The 18,075-nt window shown below is 33.4% G+C and overlaps 2 protein-coding genes across 2 annotated transcripts in view; both read left to right on the top strand.

Moving 5' to 3' along the window:
- Window positions 1–8,345, top strand: part of LOC105348889 (uncharacterized) — a 38,597-nt gene extending 30,252 nt beyond the window's left edge. The window contains exons 2-6 of the mRNA XM_034451259.2: window positions 5,031–5,103; window positions 5,194–5,435; window positions 6,168–6,312; window positions 6,758–6,889; window positions 7,949–8,345. Coding sequence (XP_034307150.2) covers window positions 5,031–5,103; window positions 5,194–5,435; window positions 6,168–6,312; window positions 6,758–6,889; window positions 7,949–8,229 — 873 coding nt within the window. The 3' untranslated portion in view covers window positions 8,230–8,345. The remainder of the gene's footprint in view (window positions 1–5,030; window positions 5,104–5,193; window positions 5,436–6,167; window positions 6,313–6,757; window positions 6,890–7,948) is intronic.
- The window catches only part of LOC105345323 (4-hydroxybenzoate polyprenyltransferase, mitochondrial), a 281,500-nt gene that overhangs the window by 109,828 nt on the left and 153,597 nt on the right, over window positions 1–18,075 (top strand). The gene's annotated exons all lie outside the window — the stretch shown is intronic.

The raw sequence follows: 18,075 nt of genomic DNA, 5'->3' as shown, positions 1-18,075 counted from the left end.
AGTGGACGTTTTTTAAACATTCTATATACATTAACACTAAATGACCATTTCGGCCACATATGACCTTGAAATTTGTTTAACATAAAGCCTGAACACTGGTGATAATTGTGTCTAAATTTCAAGTCTTTACTTTGAAAAGAACACAAGTTGAACATTTTTAAATGATATAAGGCTAAATTGCACAAAAATCATATGAACGCCATCCAACTGTGTGTTTCAAAATTATCAAAGTATGTTTTATATCAAATTTTTTTAGCCTCAAGTAATTCATGAGTATGATTTATATATTTTTTCTTAAGATAATGGGTTCAAATTCACTTTTACATAATATTAAGTCATTATTTTCTGTATTTGAGAAAATATTTCAAATAATAATTTCAAGTGTGTTTCATAGTACCTTAAATCTATATGACCATTTTGGTCCGCCCTAGAGTCAAAACCCCTATCTTGGGGGACATAAAATTGATAATATTGGTAGAGGGTTTCCTAGTCAACAAAATTATGAATTCAATTTTCATTACAGCTGTGTGGGAGTAGAGGAGAATTCCTAAAGTAGTAAAGAACCCTGTTCCAAATTCAACCCCATTATTAAAGATACTTGATCAATTCTATTTATTAAGAAGGTAAGGTCACCCCTGCAGATCATATCTTATATACAATGACACAAACTATGAGTTACACCTGGAATGACACAGGGTATAAAAAAAAATATATAGATAAAGGATTATGGTGTCAACTTTTTTCACAAGTTATCTAATCATTTCTAATTTCGAAAGGGGCTGGTAAGGTCAACATTATACATGTATTTATTGGACACCACACCCTTTGTCTCAAAGCCATGGTTAAAACAATTTTAGTACATGTACATATATATACATGTATAGATCATGGCAAATGCATAATGTGTTTTATGCACATTTTGTTACAGTAGTGATAGGACTGTTAGATCAATGTGTCAAGTTTTTGTAACATTGAGTACTTTTACTTCATGGGATTTCACATGGTTTACCATTTTTATTGTCATTTATTTTCAAAGCAGGGCCAATTTCATCTTTTCAATTAAATTTCTGTTCAGACAGTGACAATAAAGATTTAGAAATAGGTCATAAGTTAAAGTATTATGAATATTCACTGTATCAACATCTTGTCTTTATGACACAATAAATTAAAGATATCTTTATTTGAAACTAAGGCTGAAGTAATAGATTCCTTAGAACAAATTTAATAACCCTGTCTTTTCTTTTACATCCTCATCCTAACTTTACAAATTCTTTGAACTGAACAATTTACATCTTAAAGATAAAATTTTTAGCATATACATGCAAACTAGATGTGTCGAAAAGCCACGAATGCTCCCACAATCAGTCAAATCTTCATATGCCAAATTAGGCCATTGCAAATTTTGTCTTTGCTTAGTGTCCACCCAAAACTCAAAAACCCATCTTTCTATCAGGAAAAAAACCCACAACCCTTAGAAAAAACACACAACTTTAAAGATTAAACAAAATAAAATTTATAATATATTTTTAAGCATTTTCTTTATTTTGTAAGAAAAATGCAAAAATAACAAATAACCACTATGGTTTTCATTTTGAATGTTGTTATTATGAATATTTGATTTCCGATTTCATTTAAAAATGCGATCCCAAGCCCGACATATGAAAAAGCGATCTAATCTTATCAAAAATGATTTTTTAAATTTTATTTCAACATCTCGAAACCAATCCGTCCGTGGACGCTAAACATAAAAAAAAACTTGGAATCGCCTTTACTGTAACAATTCAATACAAAAGATATATAAATCCCTAAAAATCATTCTTTTTATATAACTTCAAGACGCATAACTTCATCACAAATCATCAGACCAGAAGTAAATTTCAATCTTGACCTGTATTTTCTAGTCAAGTTAACAAAAGCATCAATTTAAAATTTAAGAGCAGTCAATCTTGTTTTAGAACAACAGAAATAACTCTGAATTAATCATACACTAGGATGGAACCAAATTTGAACTTGACCTCTATATTTGTCAATTTGACTCAAGCACAGACTTTTCTTACACAATCTCATAGATGTGATAACGTAACAGAAGTTTGTGCATGGTTTTGTCAGATTGTAAATATTTATTTAAAAGTTGACCCTATAATAGTTATACTCTCGAATGATCTTCACTTTAGTAAGCAATGTCTATTTATTCAGGTGACATAATCATCCTCATGTGTCTGCGTTTCATTTCAATAGTGCCCACTATAATCACTACCATCTGTACTTGAAATAAATATATCTTCGGAATAGTATGTAAATCAAGAATGTATATGTATATATATATATATATATATATATATATATATATATATATATAAATATATATATATATATATATATTTATAGCAGATTATCTTTCATAACAATTTAGATCTTAACGATCGGTTCCGACATCCAAACCTAGAGATACAGCTATTCATGCAACTGGAATTATATGCTGACGTGAAAGACAATCTGACATGACTTACTCTGTTTCAATTTGATTGATATAACAAAACTGTACTATCGTTCTCTTAATAAAAGAGTATACAAGATCTATCTTCTTGTTTTGCAACAAAGCAGCACCGTAAAAACCTCTTGAAATGTCTTCGATATCTTTCGACAAACTAACTGCGTAGTTTCCTTTGTTTTGTTTTTTTCTAAATATAGAACTATAGCTTATTAGTTAACTCGTACGAAAACATTTCTTTATTTCAAACCGACAATATATTGAATATTGCAACTTGATTTTAATTAATGAAAAATAACGCTACGGTCATTTGGATGAACAGTAGATCCTTTATATAATGTATCAAAGTGGTCACTACTGATCTCATCAACTGATCAACGAAGGGAGATAGATCACTGGTATGATTCTTTTGCACGAAGCCAAATTTTATGGGCTGTAGTGTCGGTTACCTTATAAATTCTAAGATAATAGCTATAGTTATAATAATTTTAGGAACAAATAAACAATTTTCGGAATGAATTTTGGTACAAATTACTATCGTGTTTTTACCTGAAAGCACATTGTTGCGAGCAACAAGTGGGTCTTTCGTTTGATTTTGAATTGATAGCGTTCAATTAAACTGTTGACATTTGGTACGATTTACTATCATATTAACTTCCTTTTAAACTACTTTCTCAACCTACACAAAGAAATGCAATCTCCCACCAGTGAAGCAGGAATGATAACTCTGGGTAGACATTGCGCGAAATGCAGATTCCCGGAAAACGTCATTTTTAAACTTCAATATCTCAGCAATGCGTTGTCCGATTTTAAAACGGTTTTTAGTTTTGTATTCAGTGCAAAAATGTCAACAAAATGCATATGCTTTAAAATGCCAAAAATCCAAATATTAGAATCACTTCCGGTAACGACCGGAAGTGACGGACGACCTGCTCATATTAAAATTTGATAAGTTTAAAACATATTCTGATCGAAAAAAAATTGTAGATTATTTGATTTAAAAAAATTTTAAAACACAATTTTCCGAAAATGCTGTTTGAGCGGACCGGAAGTGACGGACGATCGTAGTTTTACCTGATCGGCCCTAGAAATTCAAAAATCTATCATTCCTGAAACTTTCAATTTTCTATCTTTAATCGTTTTTGAGAAAAAGGGAGGACAAGATCACTTTTTACAAAAAGAAAAACGAATATAACGGCCGACCGGAAGTGACGTCATCAACAAAAATGTACATGATAAAAGACCTTGATATTTTGTATTTTTCGTGAAATTTTCATAAAAATCCATTGTATCATATTTGAGATATTTGAGTTTTAAGAAAAATGTTAAGAAAAAAAAGAATAATAATAGTGAAAAATAGAGAAAAAGAAACCTAACAAAAACAATAGGGTCTTCCGTTGGAAACGGAAGACCCTAATTAGGTCATATAGGTAACCTACTGAGATTATAAGAAATTTCTTTTTCAAAGATTTTTAATGTGGTATTTCATTTAGCATTGACGATTATTCGTTTTATTTGCTCGATTTTGTATCATCTATTACGTATAATTTATGTGTTTCGTAATATGTGTCACTTAATCATTTTTAAAAAAAAAAAGAAACATCTACAATTTAAATATCAGCGAGCCCTGGCCACTTTACTTAAAATCGAAATTCTCCGAGACAGATAATCAAACACCCCTACATGTAGTGACAGCTGTTGGGGTGTCTTAAAGTTCAGATTATTTTCAAGAGGTGCCATAAGTTAGGACGGCTTTTAAACACTTTTTGTCCTAAGATAAATCTGAGACATATCTTAGTCTTATGATAGCTTCCTGAACACGCCCCGTGGTGCATCTAACTTACATTATTATCTATGCTGAAGGGTTTTTTGATACAAAAGATTTGTGCTTCTGAAGTTTTATTGTCTTTTCGTTGTATTGTTATATGAACCTAAATGTGTCATTTCATTGACTGCATGAATAAAATAACTACATGGAAACCAGAACCTTGATTTTTTTAAAGGTGGAATTTTCTTCCGTAATTTTAGTTGACTGTCAGCACGACAAGTGCATAAAGTATTTAATGACAATAGGGCGGTCGAGTGGCTAACTGTTGCAGTATGGAGCAATCTCTCTGAGGACATGATTTGATTGTTTGTAAAACATGCAATATACCTTTAATTTATCAAGATCGTCCACTTATTGAACATTATTTTCTCTCGTATTTCAGTTTTAAGAAAAAAGACAAATACATTCCTAACTTTTATATTTCAAAACTTTGTTCAGGCAGAAAAAATATGAATTTCAGTTCATACATTTTTACTTATTATCCTTAACATGTTTGATTTGATGTTTACATATAAAAACACAGCACTTTGATCGATTTTTAACATACGACATCAAGTCAATGTGATGTTGGGCTAGCTTTATGTAATTGTCATACACCTCCATTGTTGAAGTAACGGAGTCAAAATTGACCTATTGTGTAAAAGGATAGAATTTAAATTTGAAAACTCATAGGAAAATGCATTGTTTACATCTGCTCAATTTCGGTTTCAGATGAAAACAACAAGTCTACCTTTTGTGGATATTTTTCTCTTTTTTCATTTTGTGGCATCGTCACCAACAATTTGTGAGTAGCGCTGCTGTAGTTATTTATGACCCAATCAACTTCTATCACCCAAAATGAAAATTGACTGCTAATGACAATCATTATTTTCAGATTCCTTTGGTAAAACATGCTCGATGCAACCTCACCAGATAAACGAGGTCTCTGTGTTTTATGTTTCTTTTTTCAACACCGGTAAGCCCAGGGATATGTGGTGCTCACACATAGCCTTTAGTGGACATGGTTCGAAATACAAAGACAAATACCAGATCTGTACGACTCTAGAACGATTTTCGGATCCAACATGCAATTTGAGACTAACGCTACGGAACAGTTTAAATGGCACAGTATTCAAGGTTATCATCTAAATAACAACACATTTGTTTCATATAACCCACCTATCCCCCCAAAAAGTTAAAGAAGCAATATAAAGCCAATTCCAATGTCATTGAATGCGCAATCAATATCATTAAAGTGTAAATTGCATTACTTCAACCATTGCTAGTTCAACAACTAAATTTGTCTTGTAATAACAACTAACAATATATATATATATATATATATATATATATATATATATATATATATATATATATATATATATATATATATATATATATACAAGTACACAATATTAAGCTCTATTACTATACAAATTTGTCAACATATTCATGAAGTACTAGTTGTATATTAGTCATAAACCTTTGCGAGTTACATCCCTCTTTTTGTCCATCTACTAAAGCTTCTACTTCAACATCTACATTTACTACTACTACTACTACTACTACTATTACTACTACTACTACTATAACTACTATTACTACTCCTTCTATTATTTATAATACTACAACTATTTACTACTACTACCACTACAAACTACTATAATTACATTACTTTTACATACTTTTATTACAACAGTGCTGCTATTTAATCAGACGTTTTACTTTTTATTTGATTGTCTTTATTTTACTACCACTGCTTCATCTATCATCAGTTGGAGGATCTGTTTGATTGCTTTTGATGATTAATTTAGCTAATTTTTTCTTGTTTTTACCTTAATCTCTGATTTCCATCTGTTTGCATTGTAGACATTTACCTGTCGGCAGAAATCAATGTCTAAATTTTGTGCTACACAGAGTGAATCGCTCTATTTCGTTGCGGAATTCTATACAAAAGAAAGATGGACACAATCGGAATTCCTATTCCAAGTGGAAACTACAAAGTCTTACGACCGTTAGTGATTAACACAAAATTTAAGTAAACTAATCAGTTAATTATCATAGATTCTTCAATATGATAGGTATATCTGATTTATACAGATGAATCGAGAAGCAACTAGTTCTATTTTTCATATTTTTAAAAGTCTCATTATCTTTTAAGACACGGTTTTGTTTAAATATACACAGTGAGATCAGATGATTTTCAAAATGTGACATGATATCCGGTTTGGCGTTATGTATTGTTGACCTGTAGATAATTTTGAACAATCAATTCTTTTAAGAAAAGGTTTCTTACAGAGAAGAGGTTCGTGTAACTTGTTTAGAAAAATAAAATTTATAGCGTAGGTAGCAAAATGTCTATTTAATAATTATTTATGCAAAGATTAAATTTCAAATGAAAGATTTTTGTTACATTCAGTTTATTTTATAATACTCAGCATAAGACTTTTTCATTTTAGATGTAAAAACAGTTTCTGGAATATGTGGTGGTGTGTTTGGAGTTATTCTCATCATCATTTTTGCTGTCTATTTGAAATGTCGTAAAATGAAATCAAATACCTGTCTGAGACGCAGATTTAGAGACATTCCAGGTACAATTTCCTTTTTTAAAATTATATATTGTTTTGACCATCATTATCAATTTAATTCTAGAAGTTGCACTTAAATTACATAGTGCCATCGGAAATTGGGTTGAATTATTTCACATGGATAATATCATATACTGATCGTTTTCTCATTATTAGGGTAGGTATTTAGGTATTTTTCAAACTATATGAATAATCTGTTGCTGTTAATCGTGCACCATTGCCTGTTATTAAACGAATCAAAATACTGAAGTATTGACGGGAGTTGATTTAATCGATTATCATTTATTTTAAAATCAACTTATCTTGCGTAGCAATTAGTTTCTAGTCTGTATTTAAATTACGCACTTTTTATTATATGAATTTTAATTAGACTCTTCAGAAAAGAATTTAGAGAAACCCCACATGAATCATGTTGTGTAATATTTAAAGATATATTTCAAACTATGCATTAGTAATCGAAACAATTGTATGGATCCAAGCACTATTGATATTGAACTCCAGTCTCGTTCAACCAGCTCAGCTGTCTCCGTTAATCTCCGACAAGCAAGAGAGTCCCTCTGTTTGTCGGAGCTTTTGGTTGAACGAGACTATATTAAACTCTGGCGTAGGAATACATGAGACTACATAAATATCTAAATTGTTCGTATTATATGAAATCTTACTATTTTCAAAGTGTTTATAGATACATTTTCTTGAAAAACAATGCTTCAGCATACATTAGATCGAATTTTTCTATTATATTTAAGAACTAAGACTTGTCAGCGGTGATGATTTGTGCTTAGGTCCAAACACTGTTTAACTTTCGGTTTGCAAGAGTGACTGCATAGGAGAGTTGATTAAAATCAACTCCCAAAAATTACGTTGCGTAATGAAATATTTTAAAAGGAAAGTAAGGCATTGTAAAGTGAAACTAAACAGCATTTTAAATATGCATTAACATGAACCTACGATTTAATTTTCTTCTTACTTTTTTTAAAAACAAATACACAGTGGAGATAAGATTATGGTATCTATATAAGGTCTTGATACAAGAAGAATACGGTACTTTTTTTTCTTTTCTAGTTCAGTTTTTTCGTCGCAACTCATCATATGACCAAGAAAGCAGCATATCCTCGGCAACTGGATACATAGGAAATCACGTGAACTCAATGATAGAGCCTCTATCCGACGAGTTCCGCTCGTCATTTATAGACCCTGGTCCATATGTTATCATTATTGATTCATCCTCCGATAATTCCATTATATCTGGGGAATCAAATATACCTATGCCTCCACCACCATACAGTGAACAAGGGCAGGTTTTCCAAGATCCGCCACCAGAATACTCCTCTGTTATGGACTGATTATTAACTTTTTGCAACCAGACACACGCATGTTTATTACTTTGTTATGATCATATTTATGTTTGTGTTGGGGTTGTTACATGTAGATGGACGTATGTATTGAAATAAATGATAATAAGGTCACTCCTTAAAATTTGTCATCAAAGGATATACGGGAGATAACTCTAACTCTGTGCGAGTAAAAAAGTTCGGTGAAAAAGTGTTGAATTCTTCATTTATATGAACTAAATTTTTAGATGAAAGGTATTAACAGCTTCAAAATGGTCTGTTATGAATATTTTAATTTGACTGTTATTTTCAATGTAGCTTCATTAATTTTCTCCAAAATCCAAAACCACCAATCAGAGCACTCTATAAAAAAGAACTTATTCACAAAGTATCCTTTGAACAATGAAATCATGTTTTCAAAATGATACTTTAACAATGCATTCAATAAATTTTTGGTTTATCTTTCTGCCTTATAATTAATGTCCTTCAAAATGCTGTCTTGCCATCTCATAAAGTAATGCAGTATGGGTTGTTTACTTGTTAAATAGGCGAGTCTTGATATGCACAAGAAATTTCACTTACTTTACCTAATATGGAAGGCAGGGTGTTTAAAATATGTTTAAAAAAAGTTAATGATAATACCAGTAGTAAAAGGTTCACGAAATTATTATCGTTATCAAACGGTTCCACAAAAGGTTTCAGGGAGTTAGGTTTATTTGGTCATATTTATGTATGACAGGAACTGAAGCTCTTTGGTCTCAAAAGAGCTCCATCACAGCTACTTCTCATCGAAACGCACATTTAAAGGGGAAAAAATGTTTGACGATATGAATAAATGTATGTTTATATCTTTGTTAATACCTTGTTTATATCTTTGTTGATACCCTGTTTATCATCTCGGCCAGTCTCCAAGTACACACTTTATATCATTTACATACCTCAATTAAAGTAAAACTTTTCAAATAAAAAAACACTAATCAGAGCTCTCTATAAAAAGAATTCATTCACAATTTATCAACAACTTTATTTATACATGACGTTTCATAACATTAACATGCTGTGAAGTTCAATAATGTTTAATCGCATTCCTTGTATATTTTGTCAAAAAAATACAGTCACAAATACTGATATGTCAAAAAATGACAATGTTGGCGTTTTGGTTTTTAATTATTATCCAAAGAAATGAACGTTATAATCACACAAACCAAGGTCGTATACAAAAAGTCGGGGTGATGATCCTGCGTTAGGGCCTGCATAATATACAGCATTCTTGTTGGTTGCGATTATTCCAACAGAAGAATATGGGCTACATGATGTCTTTACACTATCAAACCAATTAAATATATCATTGGCGTTTTCAGAGTTTTGATAGCTTCCACAACGACGAAATTTTCTACATGGTCCGGATCCCGTAAGGTAATTATAGCAAGAGTGTGACGAATCACCAATGCAGTTACCGTAGGGATATGAACAGTGACTCTGTGTCTGGCAAGGAATATAAGTTGCTGTGTGTTGACATGTTTCGTTTAAAGATGCACACAAGCTTTGGATTTCTCCCATGTGAAATGTCGGTTTGTCACGCTCGACACTGTCAATGACCAGATCTTTTGTTCTGTACACTGATTTGACAACGCCATCACATACCCGTGAGTGTGCGTCACTGCGTCCCTCTGTGTGAGTTGACGCTACCACAAACCAATCCCTCCAGAAATACTTTGTAGAGAGTTCCTGGTATAGGTTACGACTGAAATTATGGTTACTTAACCTTAAATTTTTCGAATCCATTGCGAACCGGTCGATATCTTTTAGTGATTGGGGATGGTACACATTCTTTAATTCCAAATCTATCGCCTTCATTTTCTCTTGAACTTGCTCAATGCGAACCTGCCATTGGTGAATGTAGAATGGAACAAGAGAATCATAATCCTTGACTCCTAAATAAGCTAATTCTACCTTAGCAGCCATCATGAGTAGTTTTAAAATCCCTAGCATAAATGTTCGCATTTTGCCTCGATCGTTCCTAGTGTAATTCATGGCAGGACGGAGAAGTCCCTGGCTAATAACTCCATGATCTTGCATAAATGCTGTGAACAGTTTGGAGCCGCTCCCGTCATAACCGTTTTCATAATTTATTGCAAAAATTTGTAATTGTTGGTTCATACTTGATGCTGGAACAAGGAATGTATAATTGAGATGATCAGAAACTGCTCGAATATTCCTTTCATACGTTCCATAGGCGACTTGAACTGCTGTCCAATCAATCAAATTTTTAACGTCGGTAAACTGCAAGTCAACCTGGTCAAATCTACAGTTGATGCTTTCAGACAGGTTTCGCAGAATTTTTAGTTCCGGAGACTGAGTCGAGGATGTATGTATGCCAAATATAAGTTTTACAACTGATGTGAAGGCGTTCAAGAACGGTGCCACTGTTTTAGCTACATCTTTTACAACGGCTTTAAATGCACCTTTGTTTATATTTTTAGCAACTTCATTCTCGACGTCTAAAGCAGTGCGTAATTGCACATTAATACATGTTATTGTGACGCATATAGCAGACATTGTGCCCAACAATAGTAGAGTCTTCATGATTTCTTGTCCTAAAATGTAAAATGACAATGGAAATCAAGACTACTTGTCTGCGTTTTGAAAGAGTTTTTTTTAATAACAAATTTATATTCAAACTTTATCTGTGCATAGTCACAATAACATATTAATTTTTGTTGTGGTTGTACTTGAATGAATTTTGGAGTCCTATTTTAACTATTATAAATGTAAAGAATGTATAAAGTAGTATAGAATCAAAATACCCCAAGACATTTTAAAATAGGCGTTTTGTTCTCGAGTACAATTTTATTTCAGCTTGCTGAATATTTTAAATTATGTATATGAAACATGTTTACTTCTTTCAGGATATTAAAAGATACTAAAAAATATTAACTACGCATGCATACTGTAGTTGCTTTAATCGATGGAACTTGTTCATAAAAAACCTTTTATCAATGGACGACTGAAAGATAACTGAAAGGAAAACGTTAATACAAAATACATAGCTCAGCCATGCAGACGTCTTTGCACACCTTTACGTTCTTTTTTGTATTGACTATAGGAAATACATGTAGCTCTATGACGTTGATGTATTAACATGTAGATTTCGAAAAAAAAATACCCTTGCTACTATCTTATATCTAATAATAGAGACTCTGTTTTTTAATAGATGATACATAGACTTCAATGAAAGAATGTCACTTTTTAAATCATGAAACGACATTTTAAACAAAAAGACATTTAAAAAGAAAAGACATTTAAAAGATAATGAACTTTTTGTATAGCAATTACTTTTGGTTATTATTAAACTAACCAATTGATTCACATTATTAATGTTCTGACGTTACAATAATCGCAATACTTGTATTTATTTGTCAACAAACTATATATACCTGTACAACTTTTAGAGCTAAATTTGGAAAAATTATATATTTTTCCCTTGATCGCTACTTTTTGCATCCTGTATTGATATTCAAATATTTTTATTTTGTCAGAGTCAGGTTTTTTGTTTCTAACGTTCTCAAAATTTATTATAAAAACGGTTAAGTGACAAGACTTAAGTATCTAGTACCATAAAGTCATGTTATGATTATTAACTCCTTACCTTAGGTAACGCTAATGATATTCCAAGTAAGTCCTGTTGTTTTTGTTTCAATCTTTATTTATATAGAAATTGACTTGTGTGGGTCAATGAAAATATACAGGTGAGGATGATAAGAACGCGGCGTATTCACAAGGAAATAACGAAATATCAATTATGATTGGATGACATTATTTTGTACTTATTGTGATAAGTAATATTCTGTAATAGATATTAACAAAACACATACATTTATGTCGTTGGCGTTTTAAACGTTGCTGTTGTGATGACGGAGATACATATGCAGGGCGTCCCATATATGTAAAACCATGTTTAATCATACTCATTTTCATAAAGATATATGACGTAATTGTTCACTCAGCAAATATCACAAACATTCATTACTATTGGCAAACTGAGCGTTGGCTATAAAAATACAACACATTTCGAAGGGTGCTCAAAATGACGTCCTTTCGATCCTTAATAACGTCAACATGATGAGTACAATTTCAAGCAACAGCCACTGTACGGGTTCCATTTATTCAGACCTTCTCACTATTCAAAGAATCTGTTGTTTGTTGTATATATAGTGAAGATTCTAAGTTGTCAAAATTATGTCGCTCGGATTAATCCTGGGGCCCCAAGAGGGGTTCAAAGTTTAACATAAAATTATATCGGAAAAATGTTCAAAAATATTCTTCTCAAGAACTACAATTCTTCAATTAGTGAGACTACTATACAGTCATTCTTAGATAGTCAAGATTCCAAAGTGCTCAGGTATCTAATCAATATTAACACCAGATTCAAAGAATATGGATGCATAACAGATGTGTATGGGCTTAATACTATGTATACTTGGACATCATTTTCATGTTTAAGTATCAATATGTAAGAGAGGAATGTGTCCTAATAAATGACCTTTTCATTTTCTGGAAGAGTTGCCCCCTTTGCTTTGAATTGAAAAAATATTAATTCTAAAAAAATGTATTCGGTATAAAATTTATTTGGATTGGTTTTTGTATTCCTAATGATTAAATGCATCTTTGCACCGAAGCATTTTTGACATTCTTTGTGTTTACTTTTTTATTGTAAAAAATTTGCTTGTCCCCATAGACCTAAATGCAATCTTCATTAATTAATTACTGCTTAGTTAACAATATCTCTTGGTAAATCCTTTTCTATTCTAAAATGATTTGAATTAATATACAAAAGGTCAACGTTAAGGTATGTAATATATCGGCAAGTGCTATAAAGATTTTGCCGAAAACAAATTTGTGTCAGGTAAGTCAGGTTAGAGTAATGGATACTTGGAATACGGAAACACCGACTACTGACAAGACGAAAGATCACAAACCCTTAACAGATTTAGGAGTGAAGGTCAATACAGATAATCTTTCTACAGAGCAGTGTAAGGAGGTATATGGTGTTTTAGAGAAATGGCGTGGGTTGTTTTCTACATCCCCGACCGATCTCGGGCGGACGGATGTGGTGAAACACGAGGTACACTTAACGACAGATGTACCCTTCAGAGAACCATACAGGCGAATTCCCCCGGGAATGATTGAAGAGGTGAGACAAAATGTACGTGAGATGTTAGAGGCTAGCGCTATTAGAAAGTCCAGTAGTCCATATTGCTCCAATGTTGTTTTGTGCCTGAAGGCGGATGGGTCCTTAACGTTTTGTATCGATTTGCGTAAGTTAAATAACAGGACAATCAAGGACGCCTACACTTTACCTAGGGTTGAGGACACGCTAGACAGGTTAGACGGGGCTACTTATTTCAGTAAGTTAGACTTAAAGGACATATCGCATGTTTTTCAATTTTCGGAATTTTTTAAATAAAATCATTCTATACTCATTAAAAATGAAATTTATTAACGTTTTCATAAAATATTCTGCCTAATTCGTGAGTTTGAAAGCGATGAAATTCAAATGTCGCGATATACATATTTTCTCTCTCGATCTCCCCGCCATGATGTGTGACGCCATAAGCGACCTCGAGCGAGAAGGTGCTGTTAGCCATCTTTGTAATTCGATTAGATTTAAACGACAATTAAACTAATTATCACCTATTAAATTGCCGATAACGGGACATGATGGTGTTCTGTGCCTCCTGCGGGTGATTTAGCCACCGAAAATGGGGATTTGGACTGTTGTTTTTTAAGATTCCCTTACGAAAGTATGCGGAAATCTTGTGACAAATATAGGGGTCTATCTGTCGACGAGAGGATTTATAAATAAACATTCATTTCATATATTATTAATTATATGGTACATTTTTGTAATTATAGTTTCATAAATAAATCGTATTCATTTCTCAAAAAGAAAAAAATAGAAGTTTATGCACAGGGGCCTGTGTACAAAACGCAAGTTCATCGGAGAAAAATAACGAGAGGGGACGCCATTTTGGATACCGCCTCGATTCATTAGCTGTTTTCTTTTTCTTATTGTTAAACTATACGTTCATGTATGCATCGGTTTTGTATACATGATTTCTTCATTCATACATGTAGCTCACCTCTGCAGAAATCATAATTTTAGTACGGTAGGTGAGATTTCTGTAAGTTTTATATTTTGTGGGAGAAGTTATGAATCGAGTTGTCGATATTGATTGTTTACGCGAGAAATAGACAAAGTTTGTTGATACACATTTATACGTAAATGGATAAAAAAAATACGGAGATGGGATCTCACATAAATAAACAATAATTAAGGAAAACGTTCTTGCCTGCTTTTATAATCCAGTGTAATATAGAGTAAACAACCTGTAAACAAACTTCTTGTGCACCACAGTTTTACAGTAATGAACATTCTGAGTCGTTAGAAACGCCAAAAACCAAGACTGTTGTAGATTTTAATAAATAAACACCTTTAACAGATTTATTTGAGCTACAATCCTTACTAAGTTGTGTTTTCAATGTTTACACGTCGACCAATTTGATCGTCATTGCCGACTTCATCGTCGCTTTTTCGGCAATATCATCGTTTTTTATCCGTACTAGTGGCTCAAACATGTACGACTGAATAATAAGATTCTTTTCATTAAGTCAGCATGTAAAAAAAACCCAACTTACATGGTGAATGAATGTCATAATTTAAAGAAGATAATGCTAATCCTACAATTTGTTTACAATCAGCTGTTCGAAGAAGGTCGCATGTGACGTCACTGTACCACGTGACACGCTATCTAATTAACGAGTTTTTAAACGATCGGGGCTATAATTTAAATTGTTATTATGGCTAATTACCTCTTTTATACCGTTAACAAACTGTTAGGAGTAATTATTATATACACAAGGAAGCCAAAAAATGTAAAACGTCGTATACTTTAGAAACATGCGATATGTCATTTAAAGTCAGGCTACTGGCAGGTGGAGATCCGAGAGGAGGACAAGAAAAAGACGGCGTTCACGGTAGGTCCACTAGGGTTCTTTGAATGTAACAGGATGCCGCTCGGTCTGACCAACGCTCCTGCAACATTCGAAAGACTTATGGAAACTTGCATGGGGGACATGAATCTCAAAGAGTGTTTACTTTTTCTTGATGATATCCTTATAATTTCCAGTACATTCACGGAACATCTCGATAGGTTACAGTCTGTTTTTCAGAGATTGCATGACTATAAGTTGAAATTAAATCCAAAGAAATGCGAATTCTTGAAAGTCAAGTTTGGTACTTAGGTCATGTAGTGTCTGAAAGGGGGATCATGACTGATCCTGATAAAACATCTGCTTTAAAGAATTAGCCGATTCCGTGTAATGTGAAGTCATTAAGATCTTTCTTAAGTTTCACATGATATTATCGCCGATTCATCAAGGACTATGCCAGAATAGTCAAGCCCTTGAATGATCTACTGATTGGACAACCAACACACAAAACAGCAAAGAAAAACGCAAGGAAGAGAAAGAAGACAGAGTGGAAATGGGGTGAGTTAGAACAGGATTCTTTTGATTTGATCATACAGAAGCTTACAAATCCTCCTATTCTTGCTTATGCCAATTTTACCCAACCCTTTGTCTTGAACATAGATGCGAGTTCAGATGGTTTGGGGGCTGTTTTATATCAAGTAAATGATGGTATTGAGCGAGTTATTGCTTATGCAAGTAGGGATTTAAGACAACCAGAGAAACATTACCCAGCTCATAAACTGGGGTTTTTATGTTTGAAATGGGCTGTAGTAGACACAGTCCACGATTATTTGTATAGTAATCACTTTGAGGTAAGGACTGATAATAATCCTCTAACCTATGTTACTACAACAGCCAAGCTGGATGCTACTTCTCATCGTTGGTTGGCATCATTGTCAGCTTACGATTTTAAGATTACATATAGATCAGGTAAGCTCAATAGAGTTGCAGATGGGTTATCAAGAAATCCACCACAACAAGAACTGTTTTCGGATGTAGTTAAAGCTATTTCTCTAGCTGCATTGGTAAAGATAAACCCTCTAGCGGAGAGTTGTGTAATTGGAAAGTCAATGAAGCCGAAGTCAGAAGAAGTCGATGAAACACCGCAGAAGCTTAGCAACATCGATTGGCGAGAGGAACAAGGTAAGGATAAAGTTATAAGTAGAGTCAAGGATCTGTTAAACGGTGGGGTCAAACCATCTGGTAATAATCTACAACAGGAATCAGAACCAGTCCGGTTACTTTTAAGGGATTAGAGACAACTGGTGTTTGAGAGAGGAATCTTGGTAAGAACGGCGATGATTGCAGGAGAGGAAGTTCGTCAGCTAGTTCTTTCTGGTAAGTATAGGAGTAGTGTACTCATAGGACTGCATGATGACAAGGGTCATCAAGGGCGAGATCGAACCTACTGGTTAGTTCAACAGCGATTCTTCTGGCCCAATATGTATGCAGATGTGGTTGACAAGGTAGAAAAGTGTGAAAGGTGTGTAAGAAGCAAGACAAGACATATACCAAAAGCTGGATTAGTGTCCATTCATACAACAAGACCTCTGGAACTTGTTTGTATTGATTTTCTTACTCTTGAGAAGTCAATAGGTGGGTATGAAAATATACTTGTAATAACAGACCACTTTACGAGATACGCAATGGCTGTTCCGACCAGGAATCAACTGGCATCAACAACAGCAAAGGTACTGTATGAGCAATTTATCTGCCACTATAGTTTCCCAGAGCGTATACATTCCGACCAAGGGAGAAACTTTGAGAGTAGTGTTATTAGGGAGCTCTGCAAGATTGTCGGAGTAAAGAAGAGTAGAACGACGCCGTATCACCCAATGGGTAACGGTCAAGTAGAAAGATTTAATCAGACGCTCCTCAAAATGATGGGGACACACGACGATGAGCAGAAGAAAGATTAGTAAACTTACGTTTTACCATTAGTTCACGCTTATAACGCGACAAAGCATGAGACTACAGGCTTTTCCCCGCACTACCTTATGTTTGGTTGGAATCCACGATTAGCCATCGATGCCTATCTTGGATTAGAGGATTCACAAGAAAAGGTAAGAAGTAGAGAAAACTATGCCCAGAAGTTAAAGAAACGATTACACTACGCTTACAAGATGGCAAGGGGTAACATAGGAAGGAACTCGAACAGGTATAAAGAGAATTATGATCACGGTGTTAGGTTTTAGAAACTAGATATTGGTGATCGACGAGTGTTAGTAAAAATTTACGCGTAGTGTTTTCAGGCAAAGCAAAACGCTCAGATAAGTGGGAGAGAGACCCGTATGTTGTAGTAGAACAGCCTGTTTCAAACATTCCAGTTTACAGAGTCAAAAATGAGGTGTCTGGGAAAATAAGAAGGTTACATAGAAATCTTTTATTGCCTTTTATGTGCATAACTGAATCTTCTAGTTCAAATATAGAGTCAACTGACAAGATGCCAAGACCAGAGCAAAAAGAATCAACAGAGAAATAAGATATTTCAGAATCAGAATCCATTGATGAAGGAACTATCATTAGAAAAAGGAAAGGTAAAACTAAACGAAATTTGAGTATTTCAGAAAGAAAATCAACGGCAGATTCATACATGTATGATAGTTCTCGGCAGTACACCACAATGGGATCATCTTATTCAACTAGTCGGTCATCTATCACAAGGAATTCAACAACAACGTTTGAATCGCCAACACCGGAAATAACGGAACCAAGGAGGTCTGAAAGGGTGAGAAAACCCCCAGAAAGGTATGGTACCTGGGTATCAGAATGTCACAGGGATACAATTTAATATAATTTAGTATTTAGTAAATCATTTAATTACTG

This window comes from Magallana gigas, chromosome 4, assembly GCF_963853765.1.
Source record: "Magallana gigas chromosome 4, xbMagGiga1.1, whole genome shotgun sequence".
Taxonomy (NCBI): domain Eukaryota; kingdom Metazoa; phylum Mollusca; class Bivalvia; order Ostreida; family Ostreidae; genus Magallana; species Magallana gigas.
Note: the sequence above shows the minus strand (reverse complement) of the source record. Positions and strands in the feature narration are given on the sequence as shown.